The 23,935-nt window shown below is 29.2% G+C and overlaps 1 protein-coding gene across 2 annotated transcripts; it reads right to left on the bottom strand.

Annotated features, from left to right (window-relative positions):
- Positions 1 to 617: 617 nt before the first annotated feature.
- Positions 618 to 23,510, bottom strand: LOC107444879 (uncharacterized). Of its 2 annotated transcripts, none has more exons than XR_015435579.1 (7): positions 23,215 to 23,510; positions 10,263 to 10,360; positions 8,436 to 8,804; positions 7,168 to 7,358; positions 5,189 to 5,310; positions 2,597 to 3,319; positions 618 to 1,090 (listed from the first exon to the last, which is right to left on the bottom strand). XR_015435579.1 is itself a non-coding variant. In XM_043055976.3 (7 exons), the coding sequence occupies exons 1-7, from the start codon at positions 23,247 to 23,249 to the stop codon at positions 756 to 758; spliced, it is 1,341 nt and encodes a 446-aa protein (XP_042911910.2). In that variant the 5' UTR covers positions 23,250 to 23,505; the 3' UTR covers positions 618 to 755. The 2 variants fall into 2 exon arrangements, 1 of the variants encoding a protein (XP_042911910.2); XM_043055976.3 differs by having other exon boundaries at positions 3,129 to 3,319; positions 23,215 to 23,505.
- Between the last annotated feature and the right edge of the window lie 425 nt (positions 23,511 to 23,935).

The following is a 23,935-nucleotide window of genomic DNA, read 5'->3' as shown; positions in this document are numbered from 1 at the left end:
CAATTTAGGTTATTGAACAGAGAAATAAAATTGTGAGATCAAGTCCGACAAATTGGAATAAGTGCACTGTTTAAGTGGAGCATTTCAATAACATACGGTTTTACAGGACACCAACTGTTTGGTCCAACGTAAACTTTAGAGGTCGCTATACCAAGGAAGAAACTTTTCATGGCAAATTCTGTTTCATTTTTATTGTTACTTAAAATTTAAAGCAAAGAAAAAAGTCAATTCAGGTAAACCTAGAGTAAGCAATAAAGTCTCAAATGCTAAAAAAAAGTTTTTTTTTTTTTTCATAATAAAAGCATATTATGGCAGGATTATTCTGGATTAAGCTACCGAAAAGTAAATCTTTCATAATTTATTTTCATTTTAATATTTTGAAAAAAAAATCAGAATTTGAATCTTAATGGTTTCTCTGGGTTTACTTGCATGAACTCCCTTTTTTCTTCTAAATGACAATGGAAGCGAAACACAATTAGGCATGAAAAGCTTTTCCCATGGTATAGCGTCCGCATTTTTTAATACGTGTTTCACAAAAAATGTACATGTTAACTGGTTTTTATAAAATTTTCAAATCGTATACTCATTAATGAAAAGAAAAAAGTTGCAAAACACACTACTGTAAACAGATAATTTATTAATGATTTCCTAATCCAATTTAGATTTTTTGAAAATTTTTTTTATTTAAAGATCAATCCCATAAAACGTTCGAGCAGACTTGCTTGAAACATTTCAATAATCTTCGATTCTTTTATCTAGTAGAGTTCTTTAACTGGTTTTAAAGACACAAGAGCAACTTGGTTTCCTAAAAACGGATTAACAGTTCTAGGAAAAGTTTGACTGTAGATCGCGTCATTGAAAGGTACCGGCAGAGGTGTTCCACCACAATTTGCTTGTCTTACAAGAGCATCGTTGTCACCAACATGATAGGCCATGAAAGAAGAACCAGAAGTGGACATGGTTTCGATATCTGCACCATCCGAACGTCTGCGATGGGTGTGGATGTAGCACCAGAGACTAAAGCCAATCACTACAACAATGACAATTATCAAAACGATAATCACAATCAGCAAACTCAACATCTGAGATTCTGAAAATATAATTAAAATTATAATAAGTAATTGTAGAAATGCACGTATCAATTAATAAAATGAAATCTGAATGGAATCTGTGAGTGCAATTAATTCGTGGTATCGAGTTTAAAATATATTTTTCCAAGTGTTTTTTTAAAAAAGGAATGGCAGCGCTAAAGGGTAAAAATCAATCATTCTACTGATTATCTAGCTAATGTGTACATATTAAATAGGGTGATCAATTAAAGTGCCTAAAAATTGTTCCATTTCTCAAATTACCAACTATATTTGTATAATCAGCATATTGCCTACTACACACTCGTTAGAATGAAAATAAGATCCTAGCTAATGTGTACATATTATCTAGGGTGATCAATTATAGTGCCTAAAAATTGTTTCATTTCTCAAATTACCAACTATATTTGTATAATCAGCATATTGCCTACTACACACTCGTTAGAATGAAAATAAGATCCTAGCTAATGTGTACATATTATCTAGGGCTATCAATTAAAGTGCCTAAAAATTGTTTCATTTCTCAAATTACCAACTATACTTGTATAATCTGCATATTGTCTACTACACACTCGTTAAAATCATAATAAGATCCTTGGTTGAACAATAGCAACGTTTCTGTAAATATAAATTAACATATTATTTATTTTTCGCTTATAAAAAATCAAGGAGTCACAATCGAACAATCAACGCATTAATTGATTGAATCAATTATCAATAACTAAACTATAACTCAAAGACTCAAATGGTTAAAATCACTATTACAATAATTTGTTATTATACAATGTCATTCATTATTTTTTCAATACCTTAAGAATCAAGACAATAAATACAATCAAACAATCAACAACTTAGCTGATAGAATGCGAAAACAAAATTTCTAGGTAAAAATCTAGGTAAATAGCGGAAATTTGATTTCTAGGTAAAATTCTAGGTAAATTGCGGAAACTATATTTCTTGGTAAAAATCTAGGTAAATTGCGGAAACTTGATTCCTCACTTTGGCGGATTACTTCAATAAATCTGAAAATTAGCTAGAATGTGTAGATTAAAAACGACTTTCGAGCTTTAGAAATAACGAATTTAGTATATTTTTAAAGTAAAAAGATTTAAATTGGTCTTTGATAACCTACATAAAATACATTTTTTCAATAATAATGATTACGTGAGCAATAGTTAGTCTAATATTAAAAGTTAATTTAAGATTTCATAGATAATACATTCTTAAATAAATTAATTATTATAAAAAAAAAAACTTTTATTTTACTTATTGCTCATTCAAAATATGATTCGACCATATATAGCAAGATAATGATTTTTATTTCTAAGGTTGGAATTTCTTTTCGATTATTATTCATATATTTATTATTATTTACTTCTCTTCCCGTTTTCTTACATGTAAACTAACTCAATTTTTTATTGGAATATTGTTTTCATTCTTTTTTTTTTGTTGAATTAATGAAAACTATTACTAATCAACAAAATTAATGAATAAAAATAGAGACTTACTTTTTCTACTTCTTATGCTGTAACACACTTCTAAACGACAATTATTCAAATAAAAAATATGGTTTGTTTATTTGCAAGCGAGCATGAAGAACACAAGAACAAAAGGTCATTCAAAGGAAATTAGCGTTGTCTTATTATAGTTATAAAAATCTACTGTCTACTAAAAAAAATATATGTAGAATCCACGAAAACAACACAGCTAGAATTTTCAGGCATTTTGTGCCGTAATATTGTTCGAATTTTCTGAAAACTTAGCATGGGATTAAGTGGAACGATATTATAGTACTACCTAAAACTTAATTTCACGATGCTAGAGTTTAATTTAAAACAACACATGGTTCAATATTTAATTTTGTTAAGGTTGCAACATTTTTTTTCTCCAGTTTACGTGAGAAAGAGTTAATAGTTATTCCGTTGAGTTGAGTATAAAACAAGGAATGAAATCAACTGTTTATCAGAAATATACAGAGAAATTTTAATGAAGCAATGCAGCAAGCAGATAAAATTGCACCAAGAGAAATTTTTTTTATACCATATCCAGGTAGACTTCCTTGTAAAACTGATTGAGCCTGTTCAGATGACATTCGAGAATCTTTAACATTGTTCTGTTTATAATGATCGTAAGTGTAAACATCATTCGATTCCAAATTTCTTAGAACGTCTTCTACTTGTTTGTAGTTCATATTCTTTTTTTCAATCTCATTATCTTGAGGCACATTGAATCTGAAATTAAAGGGGGGAAATAGACAATACTTTATATAGGGTGTTCTGTTAAAATCACCCTTAATATATATATTTTCAGAATTTTTATCAGGAACGTAGTAAAAAACGAAAATATTAGTGTCGTATTTTATTGATAAAGGGAAAGAATAGCAGAAACACTATCGAAATTTAACAAATCACTACTGAGTAAGGCAGAACTAAAAACAAAAAAATTCACTTTATTGGCGGATTAAACACAGAGCAATTGAAAGTCTATTGCTATAAGCACTTCCCAGTTTTTCTTGGCGATCGAACAGGTTTCGATAGTTTCAATACTGATTTCCTCGGTAGTGTTTCTTAAGATTTCAATGGGATTTTTCGTTTTTTCTCTACTTTACTATTAATTTGTGAACCCTAAGGTGCGTACTTTTTTATTTAATTTTTGACAAAGATTCTAAAAATATATATTAAGAGCTTTTCAAATCTTAAGCAAGCACTCTAAAAGGACGCTATATCATGGGATAAACTTTTAGATCAAATTATGTTTCACACACATAACTAATTTAAAAATGATGACTATTTTATTACAATAATGGTTCCTAAATTTGTTTGCATTTTGATAGCTAGCAAATTTTTTTATCCTGCAATTGTAACTTCATGGATATCTCTAGGTTTGCCTGAACTCACTTTTTCTAGACTTTAAATTTTAAATTGTTTATAAAGAAAGAGAATTTACTATGAAGGAATTCTCTCGTGGTATAGCATCCTCTTAAGAGGAAACCATATCAAGAAAAAATATTTCGGCGCAACTTTAATGTTAACTTTTTTTTTAAATATGCAGAAAGTGAAATTATCCTTAAGATGGCTCAAACTGTCGACAGTATTTGTTACTCGTTGAATTCTTCTCAAATATCCGGAAGATTTTAATTTTTAAATAGGTATTTGTTGAATTGTAATAAAAAAAAAACTATTATAACAATATATATATATATATATATATATATATATATATATATATATATATATATATATATATATATATATATATATATATATATATATATATATATATATATATATATATATATATATATATATATATATATATATATATATATATATATATATATATATATATATATATATATATATATATATATATATATATATATATTATATATATATTATCTATATATTCTATATTATATTGACGATTTTTAATAAATATTTTTCCCCCCATTTTTTCAACTATTTTTTGGTAGTTTGTTTCAGGCTTATATTATTTGGACCAAATTCTATTGGGTTATGCTAGGCATATACCGAAAGCTACTATACATATATATATATATATATATATATAATTTTTTTTTTCTTCTTTTTTTTTCTTTATATTTTATTTTCTGTTTTTATGCGTTAGTTTTACTTATTGTGTTCTATTTCATTTGTTGTAATTCTTGTAAACATTTTTTGAGTGCTCCTCACACTATTGTATTGATATATTTTGCTTTGGCTATATTAATACAATATTAGAAAGCATTCTTTCTTGCGGATTAATCGCGTGGGCTGATAAAAAGATTATATCTTTCATTTTCCGGATTTTTTTTAAAAGAATTCTATTTTTTCCCCTCAAGTTTTTGTTATTTTTATTTTTATTATTAACTTTCTGTTTCCCCCTTTTTTCATTAGTCTGTAATTTTCCTCTGTTTTATCTTCATTTTGAACTTATACTCGTATATACATATATACAGAGAAAGAGAGAGAGAGAGAGAGAGAGAGAGAGAGAGAGAGAGAGAGAGAGAGAGAGAGAGAGAGAGATAAATAGATAGACAACTTTGACTTGACCAAGGGTGGCAAGTCACAAAACATAGGTTATTTAAGTTGCATACTTACGCTGCTTTAATTGTGAATGTTTCAGGTAGAAAAGAACATTGAACCAGGAATCTTCTGGAGTTATGAGTTACCACAGAACTGCTCTCATGAACCACTACAACAGTATCTATTCTGGAATCATTCTAAAAATGTATAAGAAATGCAGGTAAGTATCTTCAATAACAAAATTAAAGAAAAATATGTAAATTAGATTATCCCCCAATTTTTTTTCTTCAGTAACACCTAATCATTCTCGATCAAAATTTACTGCTATTGCAAACAATAGTCACGTGGAGATTTTAAATAATTACAAGAAACCATTAACAATTAACAATGAACGTAGGATGTTATGAGAATTTATTCAGACTTTTGAACAAAGATTTAATTGTGTATTTAAATATTTTTCCATTTTATTTCTCTTGTAATGGGTGGAAAGTTAACTTAATAATTTATTAATTTTATATTTTTAAGTATTACTCTTCTTTTTCACAATTTCCGAAAGGGAAATTCATAAATTAAAAAAATATCGAGTAAAAAATACATTTTCAAGCAGCGTCTTAACCTTTATAAGGTCATTGGAAGTGGGAAGTATACTTCCCACCAACTTTAATGTCGATGGAAAGCTATTTTGCTACTTATGATCTTATGATCCTAGTAGCAGAAAGCTATTTTGCTACCTCCAGCATGGCATCGGGTGTTGTAGATTATTTTTTCTCCACGTTTCCTTTTACTTTCAAAAATCAACGAAAAAAATGGTATTGAATTGCTAAGACCCGTTTTTAAAAACATTCCAAACTTGTTTCGAATAAAAATTCAAAAGCAGAACGGAGAACACCGCAGAAAACAAAAAGTAAAGTTTCTTTTCTGTCACTTTTTTACAGGTTTAAATGTTAAGTGATTGCATGAAATTCAAATCAAATTCAAAAACATAAAGTTTTCATGAATAATTTTTAAGGATCCTGCTACATGTATGTTAGGTTAAGCTGATTTTTTTACAGTTATAATCTCTATCTGACTGCATTTTTGACGCAGAGAAATATTTGATTCCTGAAGATAGTGCTGCAGATCCACCCCGTAAATTCTGCTACCTCGCCTATGATGTGTGTGGCCATCTGCTGATAACTTAAGAAACAAATTATCAATGATGGCTTTTGTTTACATAAATGTGAGTAAGAGTAAAGGTGGACGTGGGGTCGAGAAGAGAGGCCAATACTGGATAGCTATTTTCTTTTGTGTGTTAAGCGTGCGCTCATTTGATCTTTTCTCAACGAGTTGATTTGTAGTTTTGAGTACAGAATTTATAAATTCAGTTGTTTATAAATTCTGTTATTTATAAGCACGGAAGTGCAAGTTTATGGTAAATTTTTTACAGTAGGCAAAATGTAGTAAATACCACCCACCTTCCCCCCAGCCGGGAGAGCCTGGTCGGTAGGGCGTTGGACCCATGTCCGAGAGTACGTGGGTTCGAACCCCGCCGGCCGAAGACTCCCCGTGTAGTTGGTGACTGATGCACGTTAAAATTTTGTCGAGTCGCAAAGTCCTCCATGTAAAGCCCTCCATGTTCCTATAACAAATCAATACCTCTGGGGGTACTAGATTGGAGATCAATCGCTCTCTGATTCAGGTCAAAATTACGATCTGTGGATGAATGAATGGATGTATGAATGGGTCCACCTTATAAACAGGTGTGACGTATGATGTGGCAGAAGTCGAATTCTTGGCCAATGATGGCGCCACTGAAAAAACAAGAATCGCACACTCTGCCGTGTGGCAAGTGGCATTAGAACCAACCAACCAAGCTTCCTCCCCAAAAAATGGTCTTAAAATCAAATAAATTTTGGGTAACACGCTAACTAAATTTATATTTTTTTATAAATAAATTTAAATTTCAAAAATATTTTAACGTAACATAACTAGAAACAAATTGTCCTATAAGGGTACTATACTTTTAAAACATCAAGATGCTATTAAAGATAAAAGATGAAAATGAGTATGCTCACAATCGTTTTACTTCCACAGATTTGATGGTTTATTTTCAATGTATAAATGTCTTGGTTACTACTCCTGTTTCCATAGATACAGCATCTCTCATCAGCGGAGCCTTCCACCGTAATTTTACCACCAAAGTATGGCCCCGTATGGACAACAATGTCTGAAGAATTCGACAGGCAGTTGGTTGCATAGGCGGAAACTGAAAAAAACCCATGAAAGATGAACCACAAATTAATTGATACAGCATACAGTGTCACGAACGGAGTACGTTCAGTTACATAGTCTAGTGCAAATGCGCAACGTCCGCGGATTTCTCGACCTGTAAACTAGACCGAAAGCGTTTAGAACGGAGTATGTCTGGTCATAGCTTATAAAGATGTATAGATGATGCTGAAAAATATTAATATTTTCTTTGAAAGAGGAAATACCTTTGGTTCGTTTTCTAAAAGAGGGTGCAACACTGAATCGGTAAAATATAATGGAGAGATTTTGCATAGAGTTTGTCATGCAAAATTTAGCGTTTTCAATGCTAACAATATTTCTACCTTTACAGCAATTCGGTGATTTATTGGGAAATTTTCGTTTACGCGCTGTTAAGTTTAAATAGCCTTAATGTTACGGTAAACCGCAGTGCATTCTCTATACGCTCTACTCGATGAAGATGTAAGTTCTTCGAAATTTACAAAGAAATATTTTTTTATTTTTTATTAAAATGTCATTTTACTTCATCTTGAAACCTCCTCTCAGAAAAAAAATTCTGATAAAATAGATGCAAAGATGCATTTAAAAAAATGGATATGAATGTTAAACAAAAGCGTTTCAAAATCGTTTCTTTCACTCAATATCTATGGCAAAATAGAATAGAATAATTGAATACCGATATAAACGTTGATTCATACAAGATTGATCAAATACGATGTCTATTGCAGAGGCTGAACTATACCACTTTGAGTAGATTAAATCAAACAATAACTGAAATTTTGTGGTTGTGAATGGCAAACAATTGTTTACGCAATTCCCATTGGATACTTCATATTCTCATTCCAATAACAGCATGTTCCTATTAATTGCTATTTGATTAACCAATAGGAACATGCCGTACATAACTAAATAATATTATCGTTACAAACATGTTAAGTGTATAACTTAAACCAGAGAAAGAAGAATATCACTCAATTTTTAAAATATTCTTTAAAGTTATAGTTTAAAAAAAAAGAAGATCTGACCATAGTATCTTCTCTCAATTACTACTAAACATAGATCAATAACAACTTACATCCTTGTGTCCTAACTAATATTTTATCCGCTTGTTGCAGTTTGGCTCGTCTTCCATTTGCTGTTAATGGAACAACTTTGTTTTGGTTATCCATTGGTTGAACAGATAAAGTATAGTTAGCCAGCATTCGAAGTCCATAGATGGTTCCTTGAAACTGGCCATTACCATCTGACGTTACCGAATCGTAGCCATTCAGAGCATTTCTTTTACCGAGCAAGAGATGGCGCTCGAAACATTCTCTTTCAGAATTTGACCATAGTGTAATTTCGCAGAGAGTTACAATGAAGCCAATTGGTTCTGATTGAGACAAATATCGCCATTTTAATTTCACTGACCTAAACTGTGTTTCTGATTCTAGGTCTTCTACACCTAAAATTAAAACACAAGGTTTGTTAACAAGATAAAAATATTAAATAAATTAAAATTGACTTTGTTTTAACATTTGTCACTTTGTGATTTTGTTACTATTTTTACATTTTCAAAACAAAGTAACTTTTTTTTTCTTTGAGTAGACATTGCTTAAAGTTAAACATATAATCTAAGTTAGATTTCTTCTGGATTCCAAAGTTTGATTTTTTTCTAATTATATTTTATTCATAACATTTATTAAGTTTTCTTCCTTTATAAAAAATATCTGGATTAGTCTGCGTAGGGACCGAGGATGTGCGGTATTGGTCCTCGTTAAACTGTTCTACCGTAAAGTGCTCGACTTCACGAGCAGGTCAATGGGCTACAGAAGAGGGGGTGCCATCCTCTCTGCATAGGATCAAAATTGTGATGGCATGTCTTCGGATCATCCTCAGGGATGTTTCCCAGACCGTCGCCAATAGCCTATTGTGCAGCTCTAGTGCGACGTAAATTAACTACAACAACAGTAAGAAATATCTTTTTTCGTACTTATCTTAACGAATTTTTTTCCGTGAGTGAACGCTGCTTAAATAATAGTATGAGTTAGATTTTTTTCTGGATTCTAAATTAGGAATTCTTTTTTAACAGGTCAAGATTTTTGAAATCTACTCTTTATTTCTTATTTATTTTAATTGATATAAAGTTTTTAACTTTGTTAGAAATGTCTGCTTTGGAATTTCTTAACAAAATAATTCCTTTAATGAGTGAATGCCATTTAACCCCTCGTCGCAGAATTTTTAGTAAAAATATTTTTCATTTTTTCATTATTTTGTGTTAGTTTAAGTAAAAAAAAGTTAAAAATAATCAGCATTTTAATAATTTATGGTTATGAAATAGAGCATAAAACACCGGTGTCTTTTTTCTGCGTTAAAGGTAAAATCTTCCGAAGAATAATTTTTCAAATTTACACTTCTTTGCAGTTATTAGAGAAACATTAATTCATCATTGAAAGTTCATTAACTTACAAAATCAATCATTAATAAATTTTTGAAAATGAATGAAAAACAATTACAAACTACTTTTCTTTTTATATTTTATTACATATGTAATTTCGATAATCTACCAGATTTTTCAGTGTCTAGACAGTTTTTCATAATTAAAAAATACCAAAAAATATATTTGCTTATAATTAGAGCGTTGGAAAAAATATATAAAAAGAATACTAATGTCCTTTTTATATATTTTTTGAAATGAAAATTAATTAATGAAATTAAAATGATTACTTTAATAGTTGTTAAAAAGTCAATCTATTATTTTTTCTTATTGCATTATTTAAGTTGGGTTTCGGAAATAAAAAAAATTATTATACTAACCATTTTTTTTAAAAAACAGACATAGCTCTAAAATAATATAAAAGTTACTGTTTTCATAAGAAATAAGTATTTAGGCTCATCAATACAAAAGCCTGCAGAAACTTACCATTATAAAACGTGTCTGTGCTTCGCTGACTATTACAATAAGTTACTAAAATTAAACAAATAAAGAGCTTGCACAGCCCAGCAATTTCCATGGATGACCTGGAAAAAATAAAATGATAGTGTAAATTTTTTGCAATAATATACAACTTAGTCATAATTTGAATATAAAGGGTGTTCTGTAATGCTCGCCTATAATATATATCTTTATAATCTTTGGAAAAAAATGAATTCAAAAAAGTATACGCTTCAGGAGATAAATATTTAAGCAAAGAAAAGACAAAAGTCTATCAAAATCTAACGATCACTAAGGAAGTAAGGGAAACTGAAAACAATAAACTGGCTTGACTTCTACAGAAAACAAAAAGAAGTTAAAAGGTGATTATTAAAAAAAATTGAGAATAATTAGAATAATATGCACATTAATTGCCGCATATTAATATTTAAGCAAAGAAAAAACAAAAACACAATCAAAATCCGTGGAAAATCCATGGAATGCATAATATAATAATCAATTAAATCTGCGAATTACTATTGAGGTAATTAGGATGAAAAACATCAAGCCTGTTTTATTCCCGGAGGAAACAGATAATAGTTGAGAAACAATTATTACAAACGCCTTCAAATGTTTTTAGACAATTGTTTTATATTCAATTAATAAAAATAATTTATTTTATATTCAATTTAAATTAGTTTGAAGCTATAAAGATGAATGCCTCTTTTTAAACATAAATGCATATCACGTCCTAAATTTTACAAGTCAATTAAAGTGAAAGCTTATAACAAAGTGTTAAAATTACTGCACAATATGTACAATATCAAACTTATATTTAATCATTTAACTCCTATTTAGCCATGCTTCATTCGCTCGTTGGATACTTCTGTATTTCAGACTAGCTTTGTATATATGCTGATACTTTTTTTCTCTTTCTAAATGAAGTTTTAAAAGTACACAGCAGGCATACCCGGTGAAACCTTTGATCATAAACTCATAATATATTCATGCTAACAAAACTCGGAAAATGAATAAAAACCAAAGGAAAACATAAGAAAATGAAAGAACAAAAAAACACGTATCGGGTCAATGTTTATTGACAAAACGGATACCACTAACCACGTTAATTATGAAGCATCATTAAAACTAAAATATGACTCTAAATCATTATCAAACCTGAGCCGGATAAGTATAATTAAAACATAAATATAAAACAGTTCATTTGCTAATATGAACTATTCGCTGTTAAACTTTTTTTCCTCCCAACTTATAGTTCAGTTAGATCAGTTTTTCATTGTCCAAGCGCGAAATGATATCTCACTCAGAAACTTATAAACAAGAAAGTTCCTTCATTTATATTTAAGACTGCTCACTCGCTTGATATTTCAGTTCTTTATTGGCAACGTGAAAAGGAAATAATGACTTTTTTCGTCGATGTGTAGGAGTTATATATGTATTGATAGTATCGTAAAAAGCTGAATCATTATAAGCTCTTTTCTTATATGAATATATTAGTATGTTTTTATTTTAAAAATAACCACTATATTTAAATTTTAATAAATTTTTTACTTCCTCATTAATGTATAAAATTTGGAAATGATGCGTAAGTGAGGGATAAATGAATGATGCCAGATCAATAATTATTCGAATAAATGTCTCAACTGCTTAAAATATATTTTGTTTTTTAACCCAGTGTTAACAATTTGTAGTTATATTTTTCTCTTGCTATTGTTTTAGATTGCATGAACCTGAAATAACTTTTTTTTGATAAAAATGACACAATAAAAAAAAACCCAAAACATGTTTTTAACATCAATATATTTTTGCGTATCTGTCCTATGTTTATTTAAAACTATTTTAAAGCCACTTTCCAACCAAGGTGGTTTTGCTTAAATGAAATTATTACTATTCAAAACCCTTCTTTAAAATTTGTAATAAGCTTAACGATCTTAATTTACAGCTTTGTCAGTTGTTTTTAATGCCCTTCAATAGAGATCAATTTCGCTTTCACTGTGGAATGGACATTCACTTCTTTTTATGATGATGTCCAACTTTATTCCGGAGAAAGGCTATGGACCTTGCATTCCATTTTTCGAAAAGACAGCAACTAACAGACCAGAACTGATGATCCCATCCTTGCGATGATCCATTCGACAGTATCCGGTCAGGTATACAATAGCTTCCGCTATATTTTCAAAATTGAGAATGAACTTCGAATTTTGTGATTTAAATTACTTAAACTATGGTAAAAGTAAAATAGTTTATTTTACAATTTAGTCAGAGCATTTACAATTCGATATTTGTCTATCACTTATTATAAATGGTTGTATCAATTATTTGTAGTTAACTGTGTGATAATATTAGTATTATTTATCAAATTTATCACTATAATGACCGTATGAAATAATTCTAAAATAAAATAAATTAACACTGTTGTGAGAATATTTACATTTTGATCATCTTCTCATGAATTACTAAAATGGTTTGTTTGTTAACATTTTCTGAGAGAGTGAGTTCATATTAATCTAATCTATCAAATTAATCACTTAACAAATAAAGGGAAAATAAATTAATTTTAGATAGTGGTGTTAGAGTCATAAAAAAACGCTAATTTAAGCAATAACAAAGTGCAGCACAAAGAAAAATTGCAATTTGAAAAAGCAGACGACATTTTTGGAACTCTTCATTAGTTGTTTCAAATAGCTAAAGGAAGGAATTAGTTGTAGATATCCTGTTACAGAAGGGTTTTCAAATTGATGAGGTTGATATTAAGCTAAGAGAGAATTCAGAGCTTTTGATAGAAAGACATTTTAGCACACATAAACAAAAGAGTTCCCCGCTTGCAAATATTTGTTTTAATTAATATCGTTTGATATGCTGAAAGGGATTCTTATTTTTTTTATTTAATATAATTTATTCTATAAATTTTTATTAATTTACTTTAAGTGGAGTTTTGATTCGTCTACTACACAGTGGTAAGAAAATTTGCTTGTTTTTCACACTCTTCTCATCACTAAAATGATTCTTTCTAGCAATTGTGCTAAATATTTTCAAAGACACTGGAATCATATTAGGCCTACTAATCATATTTTTACAGATTTTAAGGAATAAAAATTGAAATCCGTCAGAAATGGCATGTTTGTTCTGAAAAAGTAATTTTTTGTTTTTCATTTTGTAACTTAAAATATCGTATATTTAAATTAATTAGCATATTTAAGATAAAGTCTCTTGAATCATTAAGATTGCACCTTAGTACGTGGGGATCCAGTCATTAGATCAAAAGTTATTAAGGTATTTTTTTTTTAATTTTGCCGGTTTATAAGCATATAAAATAGTTGAAGTTAAAATAAATTAGTTTTAGATCGTGGAGACAGCATTTATAGTCTATTATACATAGTTTTCTCACTCACTGAAAAGGATTCTCCCAAGTATTTGCGGTTAACTTTTTCAAAGGGAGAGAGACTTTAATAGATCCAATTTATACATTAATACCACTAAAATGTAAGTACAAAATAAACTAACAGTAAAATAAATTAATTTTATATTTGGTGATTATATATTTTTTCGTATTTCAATACCATCACACTAAAATTATTGATTAATATTTCAGAGACAGAGGGACCAAATCCATAAAACTGCTTATTTCGAAGTATTCAAATTCCATTATCAATCCTTTTTTTTAAAATAACTTTGGAGTTGAAATATATTTCGATTTAGAATACATTTATGGTAGTTCAAATTATTAAGGTATTTCTTGAACAAAATATCATGTCCATCAAATTATTAAAGGGTTAAGTATATTAAAATATGGTGTCAAAATTTAAATCTGTACACAAATTTATATATTTGCAAAAAATTTCTTGTATATTGTTGATTAATTTTTCATCTTTGAATTATCAGCATGTGCATGGTATCTACTTGTTTTGAACCCAAGCTTGCTATTTTAAATGCGTATTTTGAAAAGCTAAAAATTGTTATGCTATGAAATGTTTTGTAGCTCTTTCAGACATAGCATATAACTAAGTTATGTAGCTAGGAAAATATCCAACAGGGTTTTAAAACGCCTTATTAGAAAAATTTCCTATGTTAAAATTAAATAATATTTTTTTTTCGAAATACATTCAACAGTGGATTAAAGAGGTGAAACATATCCAAAACAATAAAATGTAGGGTGTATCACTTTCGATGGTAATTAAAATTTTTACGTATATTCGCAAGTAATGCGCTCTGCGTTTTGTGTTTTAGGTGTGACAAAAGAGAATTACTTTATTCTTTTTAGCCCATTTAAAAAATGCAACTTTCATTTCATTATTCACTTTTTTCTAGTTTTGTGTCTGTTAGTTTGTTTGTATCAGGAAGAAGTTGAATTTTAGACTGGCAATATAATGAAATAAATTTTGTTTGCAGCATTTAGAAAAAATATATTTTTTAAGCTTAAGCATTCTATCTAGTTGTTGAAAAATTTTATCTAGTTGTTTACTGTCGCTAAATAATATGCGATAATATCGCTCTTATTGTAGTGATCAGTAAACGATTGAAACTTACATTGTCATCAACAGCATAGCTGCTGTAAAGATTTAAGTGTCCTAGCAAGTCAGAAAGTGTAGCTACATTTCTTAAATATCTCTTAGAACTTTGATTTCAAGATTCCCCTCCACCGACACGAAAGAGAATCAATTCATATGTTGGAAAAATAGGATTTTCAGCAAATCAAAAATCCTAACTGATAAACCTATCTATACTTAGTACTAGTAAGGGGAAAAAACTTTTTGATTTACAACAAAATATTTCTTCCATAAACAATATGAATTTTATTATTATTTTCATTTTTTATAATTCTTGGTTTGTTAAAAATACACAGAACTACAAGGACAAAGACATCTCAATCTCTCTCTAAAGAAATATGAATTCTATTATATTCATAATTTTTCTTCTTCTTATAATTGGTTAGTTAAAAATACATAGAATTTCTAGCAAAAATAAATCTTAATCTCTCTCAAGAGAACTATGCATTTCATTCATTTTTTAAAAATTCTTCGTTAGTTAAAAATACATGGAACTATTAGCAAAAATAAATCTTAATCTCTCTCAAGAGAACTATGCATTTCATTCATTTTTTAAAAATTCTTCGTTAGTTAAAAATACATAGAATTTCTAGCAAAAATAAATCTTAATCTCTCTCAAGAGAACTATGCATTTCATTCATTTTTTAAAAATTCTTCGTTAGTTAAAAATACATGGAACTATTAGCAAAAATAAATCTTAATCTCTCTCAAGAGAACTATGCATTTCATTCATTTTTTAAAAATTCTTCGTTAGTTAAAAATACATAGAATTTCTAGCAAAAATAAATCTTAATTTCTCTTATGAGAACTATGCATTTCATTTATTTTTTAAAAATTCTTCGTTAGTTGAAAATATATGGAACTATTACCAAAAATAAGTCTTAATCTCTCTCAAGAGAACTATGCATTTTTATATTCATTTTCTAAAAATTCTTGGTTAGTTAAAAATACATAGAACTATTAGCAAAAATAAATCTTAATCTCTCTCAAAAGAAATGTGCATTTTATTATATTAATTTTCTGAAAATTCTTGGTTAGTTAAAAATACATAGAACTATTAGCAAAAATAAATCGTAATCTCTCTCAAGAGAACTATGAATTTCATTCATTTTTTAAAAATTCTTGGTTAGTTAAAAATACATGGAACTATTAGCAAAAATAAATCTTAATCTCTCTCAAGAGAACTATGCATTTCATTTATTTTTTAAAAATTCTTCGTTAGTTGAAAATATATGGAACTATTACCAAAAATAAGTCTTAATCTCTCTCAAGAGAACTATGCATTTTTATATTCATTTTCTAAAAATTCTTGGTTAGTTAAAAATACATAGAACTATTAGCAAAAATAAATCTTAATCTCTCTCAAAAGAAATGTGCATTTTATTATATTAATTTTCTGAAAATTCTTGGTTAGTTAAAAATACATAGAACTATTAGCAAAAATAAATCGTAATCTCTCTCAAGAGAACTATGAATTTTATTATATTAATTTTCTGAAAATTCTTGGTTAGTTAAAAATACATAGAACTATTAGCAAAAATAAATCTTAATCTCTCTCAAGAGAACTATGCATTTTATTATATTACCTTTCTGAAAATTCTTGGTTAGTTAAAAATACATAGAACTATTAGCAAAAATAAATCTTAATCTCTCTCAAGAGAACTATGCATTTTATTATATAAATTTTCTGAAAATTCTTGGTTAGTTAAAAATACATAGAACTATTAGCAAAAATAAATCTTAATCTCTCTCAAGAGAACTATGAATTTCATTATATTAATTTTCTGAAAATTCTTGGTTAATTAAAAATACATAGAACTATTAGCAAAAATAAATCTTAATCTCTCTCAAGAGAACTATGCATTTCATTATATTCATTTTCTAAAAATTCTTCGCTAGTTAAAAATACGTAGAACTATTAGCAAAAATAAATCTTAATCTCTCTCAATAGAAATGTGAATTTTATTATATTCATTACTTCATAATTCTTGGTCAGTTAAAAATACATTGAACTGGTAGCAAAAACTAAATCTCGTCATTGTTATTAGCTATCTACTTCAACTATTTTTAGGAAAAATAAGAAGAAAAGCAGGAACACTAAATAGTAAAAAAAAATGAAGTGAAATATGCATGATAACCTCTAGGCACTAAAATTTTTCCAAAATATAATATTTTCTTCAAAATTGTCGCAGCTAAGCGTCGATATAATCCGAAGTTTCAATATTTTGATGAGTCATTTACTTAGGTCCTATTGGTTGTTGGGTGAATTCGATTGAAATTAATATTCATGCATTCCCCCTTTCGTTTGACAGCTGCCCATAGAATGAGAAAGGATCTCAAATCCAAAAAATAACGGGGAGAAAAAATGATATTGCAATGAAGCTCTGAAAAATTTTAAGTTGAATTTATTTCGAAGGAACTAGTTTAAATGTGGAACAAAAAATGATATTTAAGGAACAATTCGAACGTTCTCTTACTTTTACATCCATTAATAAATGTTTATTTTGACAGTATTTTCTAATCTTTCCCTTTAAGTCCAATAAATTATTTGTTCCTGGGATCCTTGTAAAGACTGTTGTTTTTATATGGTCGTTAGCATCGAGACTCAATGTATAACCATCTGAATTAATAAAGAATTAATTTTTTCTTAAATGTTTATATAAAAAATTAATTCTCTATAAATTATATAATTTTTTCGACTTATTAAGCTTAAAAATGTTTTCTTTGAAGAACTAAAAGTATTTTTTGCGTTTATTGATTGACATAATCATGATTGATTACAATTTGAGCATAGAAGTTATATTTTTTCCACGGGTGTAGTACTAAAATATTCAGGGTTTAAATTCTTATAACGGTGATTAACTAAAGTATTTGAAATATTTCTGACAAAGTTCGTGCAATAAGAAAAAAAAACGTGTTTTAAAGAATTTCAATTGCAATAAGCTAAAATCCATTTGGAATCAAACTTGTTATCACACCACAAGTCAAAAATATTTTTTTCCTATAAGTTGTTAGAAATATATAAAAATAATATTACGTAAAATTAACATTTTATGTAAATTGCATCTTACTAAAGGGTCGGAAATTGTTCACCGAGTAAAAATGGATGCTAACCCATTTTAATGTTCATGTGTTCATATTGTTCTTCCTACAAAATTTAATTTTTTTGGTGTCACTTTTATAAGAAAGGTACGATTCAGTTGCTTTGTTGAAAATATTGTTTATAAGTATTTAACCTTGCTTTATATTATAATAAAAGGGAAAAGGATTAGTTCCTGATTAGTGCATTAATTTGAATATTTACGAATTGGCCCTCGAGCCGTTGAGATGGAGTGCTCATGAAAAATTGATGATCAGATCAAAAGTTATGAAATGTACTTTCTTTTTCTTGCGCTCTGTACATAAACATAATGTACGTGAAGTAAAAATATATGAGGCAGACTAGATAAAGTAAATGTACACGAAGTAAAAATAGCAGATCTTTTTGGAGGTAAATAATTAAACTTTTATTAATAAAATTAACTAAGTGGTCAATAAAGTCACGATTATGTCTCATAGATTGTTTCAATTAGTCTTTTGTAATGGAAATTATAACACTTGGACTAAAAAATCCTTGTAAGATTAATTACGTCATAACAAAGATAATTACGGTGATCTTATAAAAAACTGTATTTGTATTTGAAAAACTGCACGAAAAGAATATAGCTTAAGGAGTTCCTACATTATACCCTCTCTTTACTATATGAACCAAAAATCGATGGTTCATATAGTAAAGAGAGGGTATTTTTTATTTTATAACCGTTGTTGAACAGCTGATCCAATTTTATGGGTTTATGACTACTAATGTTCAACTCCGTAGTCTTGTAATTTTGAACCCAATCCATAAGACAAGGGAACTCCTGGATCGAGTATTAAAAGAAATTTGCCTTCGTGGATGACTTTTTGGTGGTGCTAACCCACATTTGCGTTACATGGAGAGGAAGACCACGAGACCCTCCCACAGTTAGCCTGACGGCAAGGAGATTCTAACCCATGATCCGTCTACCACAGAGAATATTTCACTCCAGCACTGTGGTCGGTGCAAGCCGAATTCGTATCGACTGGGATTCGAACCCGGTTCGCCTCATTGGCTTGCCTATCTCCTGAGCCATCGCGGCTCGTAAAGAGAGAGCATTAAACTTAGCTTTTTTTTTAAGGAAATTTTTTTAGGATCTTTTTTATTTTAAATTATGTTTCTCGCACGCAAGAAGTAATTTTTGCAGAAAACAGGTTTAAAATTAAAAATCCTGATTTTTCTTTTTTTGTTGATTCATACTGCAAAAATTATTCAGTATTTTCGTATTTTTTAGATTCATATTATAGTATGAAGTTGCGTATGGAATAGCATTTAGATAAATGTTTCCCTCACAGTTTTGATACTACATTTACGCTCTTTCATAGAAATTCTCAATCACCGCTTAGCATAAATGAGGTTGAATTTCGTTAAAATAATGCTTGATTTACTTCTTCAAGACATAGGGGTTGTAGGCTATTATGCATTAAGTTAATATTTTTTTTTTTTTTTTTAAAAAAAAGAGTTTCTACTACGGTATATCGCAAAATCACATGATTATTCGTACGACTGATTCTGATCATCGTTGAAACGGGAAATTACAGAACCAGGAAATTGTTATTGTTCAACAATAAGATGCGTTATACTTTCATGCAGCCCACATTTTAATAATTGTGAACCGTCAGCTGCCTTTCCTTTTCTCGTTGTTAATATTTGATTGCAAAAATGGAACAAAATTCGAAACTTATGCGAATTTAGGGACAATCCTTATAATTAATTTAATATTTAACTTTAAATTTTCAAAAACATACAATTTTTTTCTGATTAGATTCGAAATATTTATTTTATTATATTAAAAAAAAAGTATAATTCTTGTTATGAATCCTTGATTCTTCTTTAAATAACTTTTCATTTTTCATATGTAAGAAAACATTTAAACCAAAAGTCAAGTAATAAAAAGTGCTTTCTGGTTAAATATTACATTAAAATGTACAAAGTGTTGTAGTTGTGCAAAATTAAAAACAGAACACCCTAAAAACATTTGATCTGGCGAACGCATTTTTACTTACTAAGATGCGATCTTAATGGTGCAAAAGTTTACTTCTAACTATGCTACTAAAGTTCTGCAGACAATATTTTAAGCTACACACACAACATCAGATACAAAAACTAAACTAATCCTAATAAACATATTTTTCTTGACAGATTCAAAATCAACCTTTAAAATACAAGAAAAGCTTCAATATGAAAAATGCGAATCGAAGAGGACGCCATACCTCTGAAGAAACTTTTCATCACAAATTCTATTCCATCTCCATAACTCATTTAAAATTCAAAGTATAGAAAAAGTGAGTTCTGGCAATCTTAGAGTTGACCATAAAGTTTCAGTTGCTGAAAAAGTATTCAAAATATCAAACAAATTATTGGAGTTTTTCAGTATTTTAAACTTAATGGTTTGCCTTAACTCACATTTTCTACACTAGCAGTTCCCAAATGGTGCTCTGCGGAACCTTGGGGGGCCGTGGAAGGGTTCCCAGGGGTTCGGAGAGTTTACATTTTTTAAATCAGTAATAATTTTTGTAACTTGTAATTATATTTATATCAAAACACTAAACCATATAATTTCGTTGATAGTTTGGTTATTTTTATGAAATTATTTAAGTGAAATGCCAGTAGAAAAAAAAAGAAGTGTTAACATTTATGAAAAATTGAATTTCAATTCAGACGACCGGCCTGTGTAGGGGGCAGGAAACTGTCCTTGCATCAGAAAGGTTCTGGTTTCGAATCCCGGGCAAGGCATGGATGATCTTTCCTTCTCTATACTATCTGTCCTCACTGTGGGATCGACGTTGGCCCACCTAATATGGTGCCCCTGAAAGAGAAGCCAACAAAAATCGCCCTGTATATACCTGAATTGAGGGATGTTAACACAGGTGGGCATTGGAGAAAAAAAACTTTTCAATTCAAAATAAAATCACCGAATTCATGAGTTACGAATTGTTTCTCTGATACTATTCTCAACGTCTATAAAGATTCTTTTTCGAAAACCATAATTAATTTTATTTTATTCATCTTCAGCTAATGTATGCACCAAAAACATATTCAGAACTTAGACTAGATACCACTACAATTCAACTATTTTTTTAAAAAAAAAACTATTCTTTTTAAGAGTTTTATTCATAAGACGATTAATGAAAAAAATATCGTTCCCCTCATTAAATATTATCAAAATAATTGGTAGTCCTTCCTTGGTCAATAATTTTACTGCTGCCAATAAATTTTATTTATATGTTTAGGGTTTCGTAACAGTAAAAAATTGGGAATCGCTGTTCTATACTCTAAATTAAGTATTTCATCGAAGGATAATTTGCGATGAAAAGTTTCTCCCTTGATATAGCGTCCTTTTAATGTTAATTTTTTGTGTGCATATTTTATTATATCTCTGACACTATTTAGCGAATTAGAAATATTCTGTATGCAGTTATAAAGCTGATAGCCATGATAGCTCAGTGGTACTGATACTAAGGTTCACATCAAGATACTAAGGTTCACATATTATTATGAGGGAGTGAGGTTCGAGGTGCCATTCTTAAGAGTAATGAACTTTTATTTCAATGTTTAACTACAGTTTACTAATTGTAATCAATAGAAATCAGATAATAAAGAAAATTTGAAAGGACAAAATATGAGTATGGAAGTTAAGTATGAAATACTTTAGTTAACAATAAATTTAAATTTTTTGTTTAGGGTTCCATAACCGTGAAAAATTGGTAACCGCTGTTCTATACTTTAAATTACGTATGGCGTTGAAAAAGAATTTGCGATATAAGTTTCTCCCATGGTATCGAGTCATTTGAATATTAATTGCTTTTTTTGTTGCATATTTTATTATATTACTGATACTGAGCAGCGATGACTCAGAGGACGTTCGCCTTCCAATGAGGTGAACCGGGTTCGAATTCAGCGATAGCTAGTAGATACGAATCCGCATCCGGCTTGCACCGACCACAGTGCTGACGTGAAATATCCTCAGTGGTAGACACATCATGAGTTGGAGTCCCTTCACCCTCAGATTAACCGTGGGAGGTTCTTGTGGTCTTCCTCTCCATGTAACGCAAAGGCGGGTTAGTTCTATCAAAAAGTCCTCCTCGAAGTCAAAATTTATCCCAATACTTGATCCAGGAGTTCCCTTGTCTTCTGGATTGGGCTCAAAATTACAAGGCTACGGAGTTGAACATAAGTAGTCGTAAACCCAAAATTCGGTCGGCTGTTCAACGACGGATAAAATAAAATAAAATATTACTGATACTATTGAGGCGCATTAGAAATATTTTGTATGCAGTTATAAAGTTGACAGCCGTGATGGCTTAGTAGTTAAGACACTAAGGTTCACATATTATTATGAAGGAGTGAAATTCGAGACATCATTCTTAGAAGTAATGAACTTTTATTTTAACTACTTTACACTAATTGAAAACCAATAGAAGTTGTACATAATTAAGAAAAGTTGAATTGACGAAAATATGAGTATGGAAGTTAAGTATGAAATACTTTTGTTTTATCTTCTTTTTCAATTTTATTGTTTTAAATCAAGAATGCGTTTGCTGTAAATTGCACATTTTTTAAATTAACAATGAACAGAATGTATAAAATTATCTTTATTACGTTCAGAAAAAGTCTAATAACAAAATATTTCTATGACCACGTCTTGCTTTCTCTAGAGTTTGGCCAACTACAACTGACTATATTTTTTCATAAATGGGAATATATTAGGGTGAATACATGGGAAATTGATGTGATGCTTTAAAGTGATGTTTTCGGCACATTGGTTCAAAAAAATTGACACAATTATATCACGAAATTTTAAAACACCAACACTAAATCATAGTATATATTTTTTAATTTTATGACTTCTCTTTATTTTGAATTGGAGTTCAACCACATTTTTATAAATTTACATATGTTTTCTAGATGATTATGTTATGATCAATAATTTACTAATTCATATTATGAGGTAATGGAAAAAAGTAGCCTAGTAAGAAAGTAATAGTAGATTATGTTTAAATTAAATGAATATTTTCTTCTCTTAGTCATCACTCCTTTAAAAATAACAGCGACGTAATTTCTGATACTGATTATTCTTAAATCTTTTTTTTAATCATTAGTACATTTAGATTGGTACAAACGCTTTGCTTCTATATAAATTTTAAAGCAAAATAATTGTTGCATCCCTTTTTACTTTTGTTGAAAATAACCTACCTCGTTCAAATAACACTAAAAACTTATTATCATGCACAAGAATTTAAATTTAAAAAAAAAACTATTATAACATTCACAAACTTACCTCAATGCACCTAAACCAAAATGCCTACAGAACATTAACTAATTTCACACTCATGTTGCCAAAATATCTCTCGGAGACCTTTCGCGAAATCAAACTTGTTCTCAGTGCAATGACAGAGGACTGCAATATTACAAGCGTATCAACCTTTGTTCACTTTTACAGCCACAGAATTTGATAGAGAAAAAAAAAATACTGCATGAAAAGAAAAATAAATAAAATGCGGAATAAAGAGATGAGGGACCCAACGATTTCCGGAGCAACTATTAGGTCAGAGTTGTCCCGAACAAAATGGCTGTAGGCGTCATTTCCCGGGGATGTGCTGCTACTATCCGGTCAAGCATCAGAGATTCTGGTATTGCATGAAACATGGCACCCGCTGTTTATTTACCTGGTCATATTTTTCCAGTATTTTACCTTTTTCTCAATTCAATGGAGAAACTGGCTAGCGTGCGAATGAATCACTTATGCTTCCTGCCAATTATCAGTATATTACGTATCACACGATTCACTAGTAGCTAAATTTTAATCATCCATTATTGGTTGATTATTTATTTATAAGCAAACACAGAATTATTCTCTAGGTCATCAGGTTATGCTTACACAGGGATTCTAGAAATGTCATATTCAGACAATGATAGAAAGGGGGATTTTTATGATCATGATCATTACCTTTGAATGTAAAGAAGACTTGGTAGGAGATGACATCAATTTAAAAATAATG

The sequence above is a fragment of the Parasteatoda tepidariorum genome, chromosome 7 (assembly GCF_982258835.1).
Source record: "Parasteatoda tepidariorum strain Cologne lab strain chromosome 7, Ptep-v5.0, whole genome shotgun sequence".
In the NCBI taxonomy this organism is placed as follows: Eukaryota; Metazoa; Arthropoda; class Arachnida; order Araneae; family Theridiidae; genus Parasteatoda; species Parasteatoda tepidariorum.
Note: the sequence above shows the minus strand (reverse complement) of the source record. Positions and strands in the feature narration are given on the sequence as shown.

Coding starts and splice junctions, on each gene's coding strand:
- LOC107444879 (XM_043055976.3), bottom strand. CDS start 23,249: ATGTTCTGTAGGCATTTTGGTTTAGGTGCATTGAG. Junction 10,361..23,214: donor TTTGGTTTAGGTGCATTGAG/GTAAGTTTGTGA, acceptor TATTTTTTCCAG/GTCATCCATGGAAATTGCTG. Junction 8,805..10,262: donor CACAGACACGTTTTATAATG/GTAAGTTTCTGC, acceptor TTTTAATTTTAG/GTGTAGAAGACCTAGAATCA.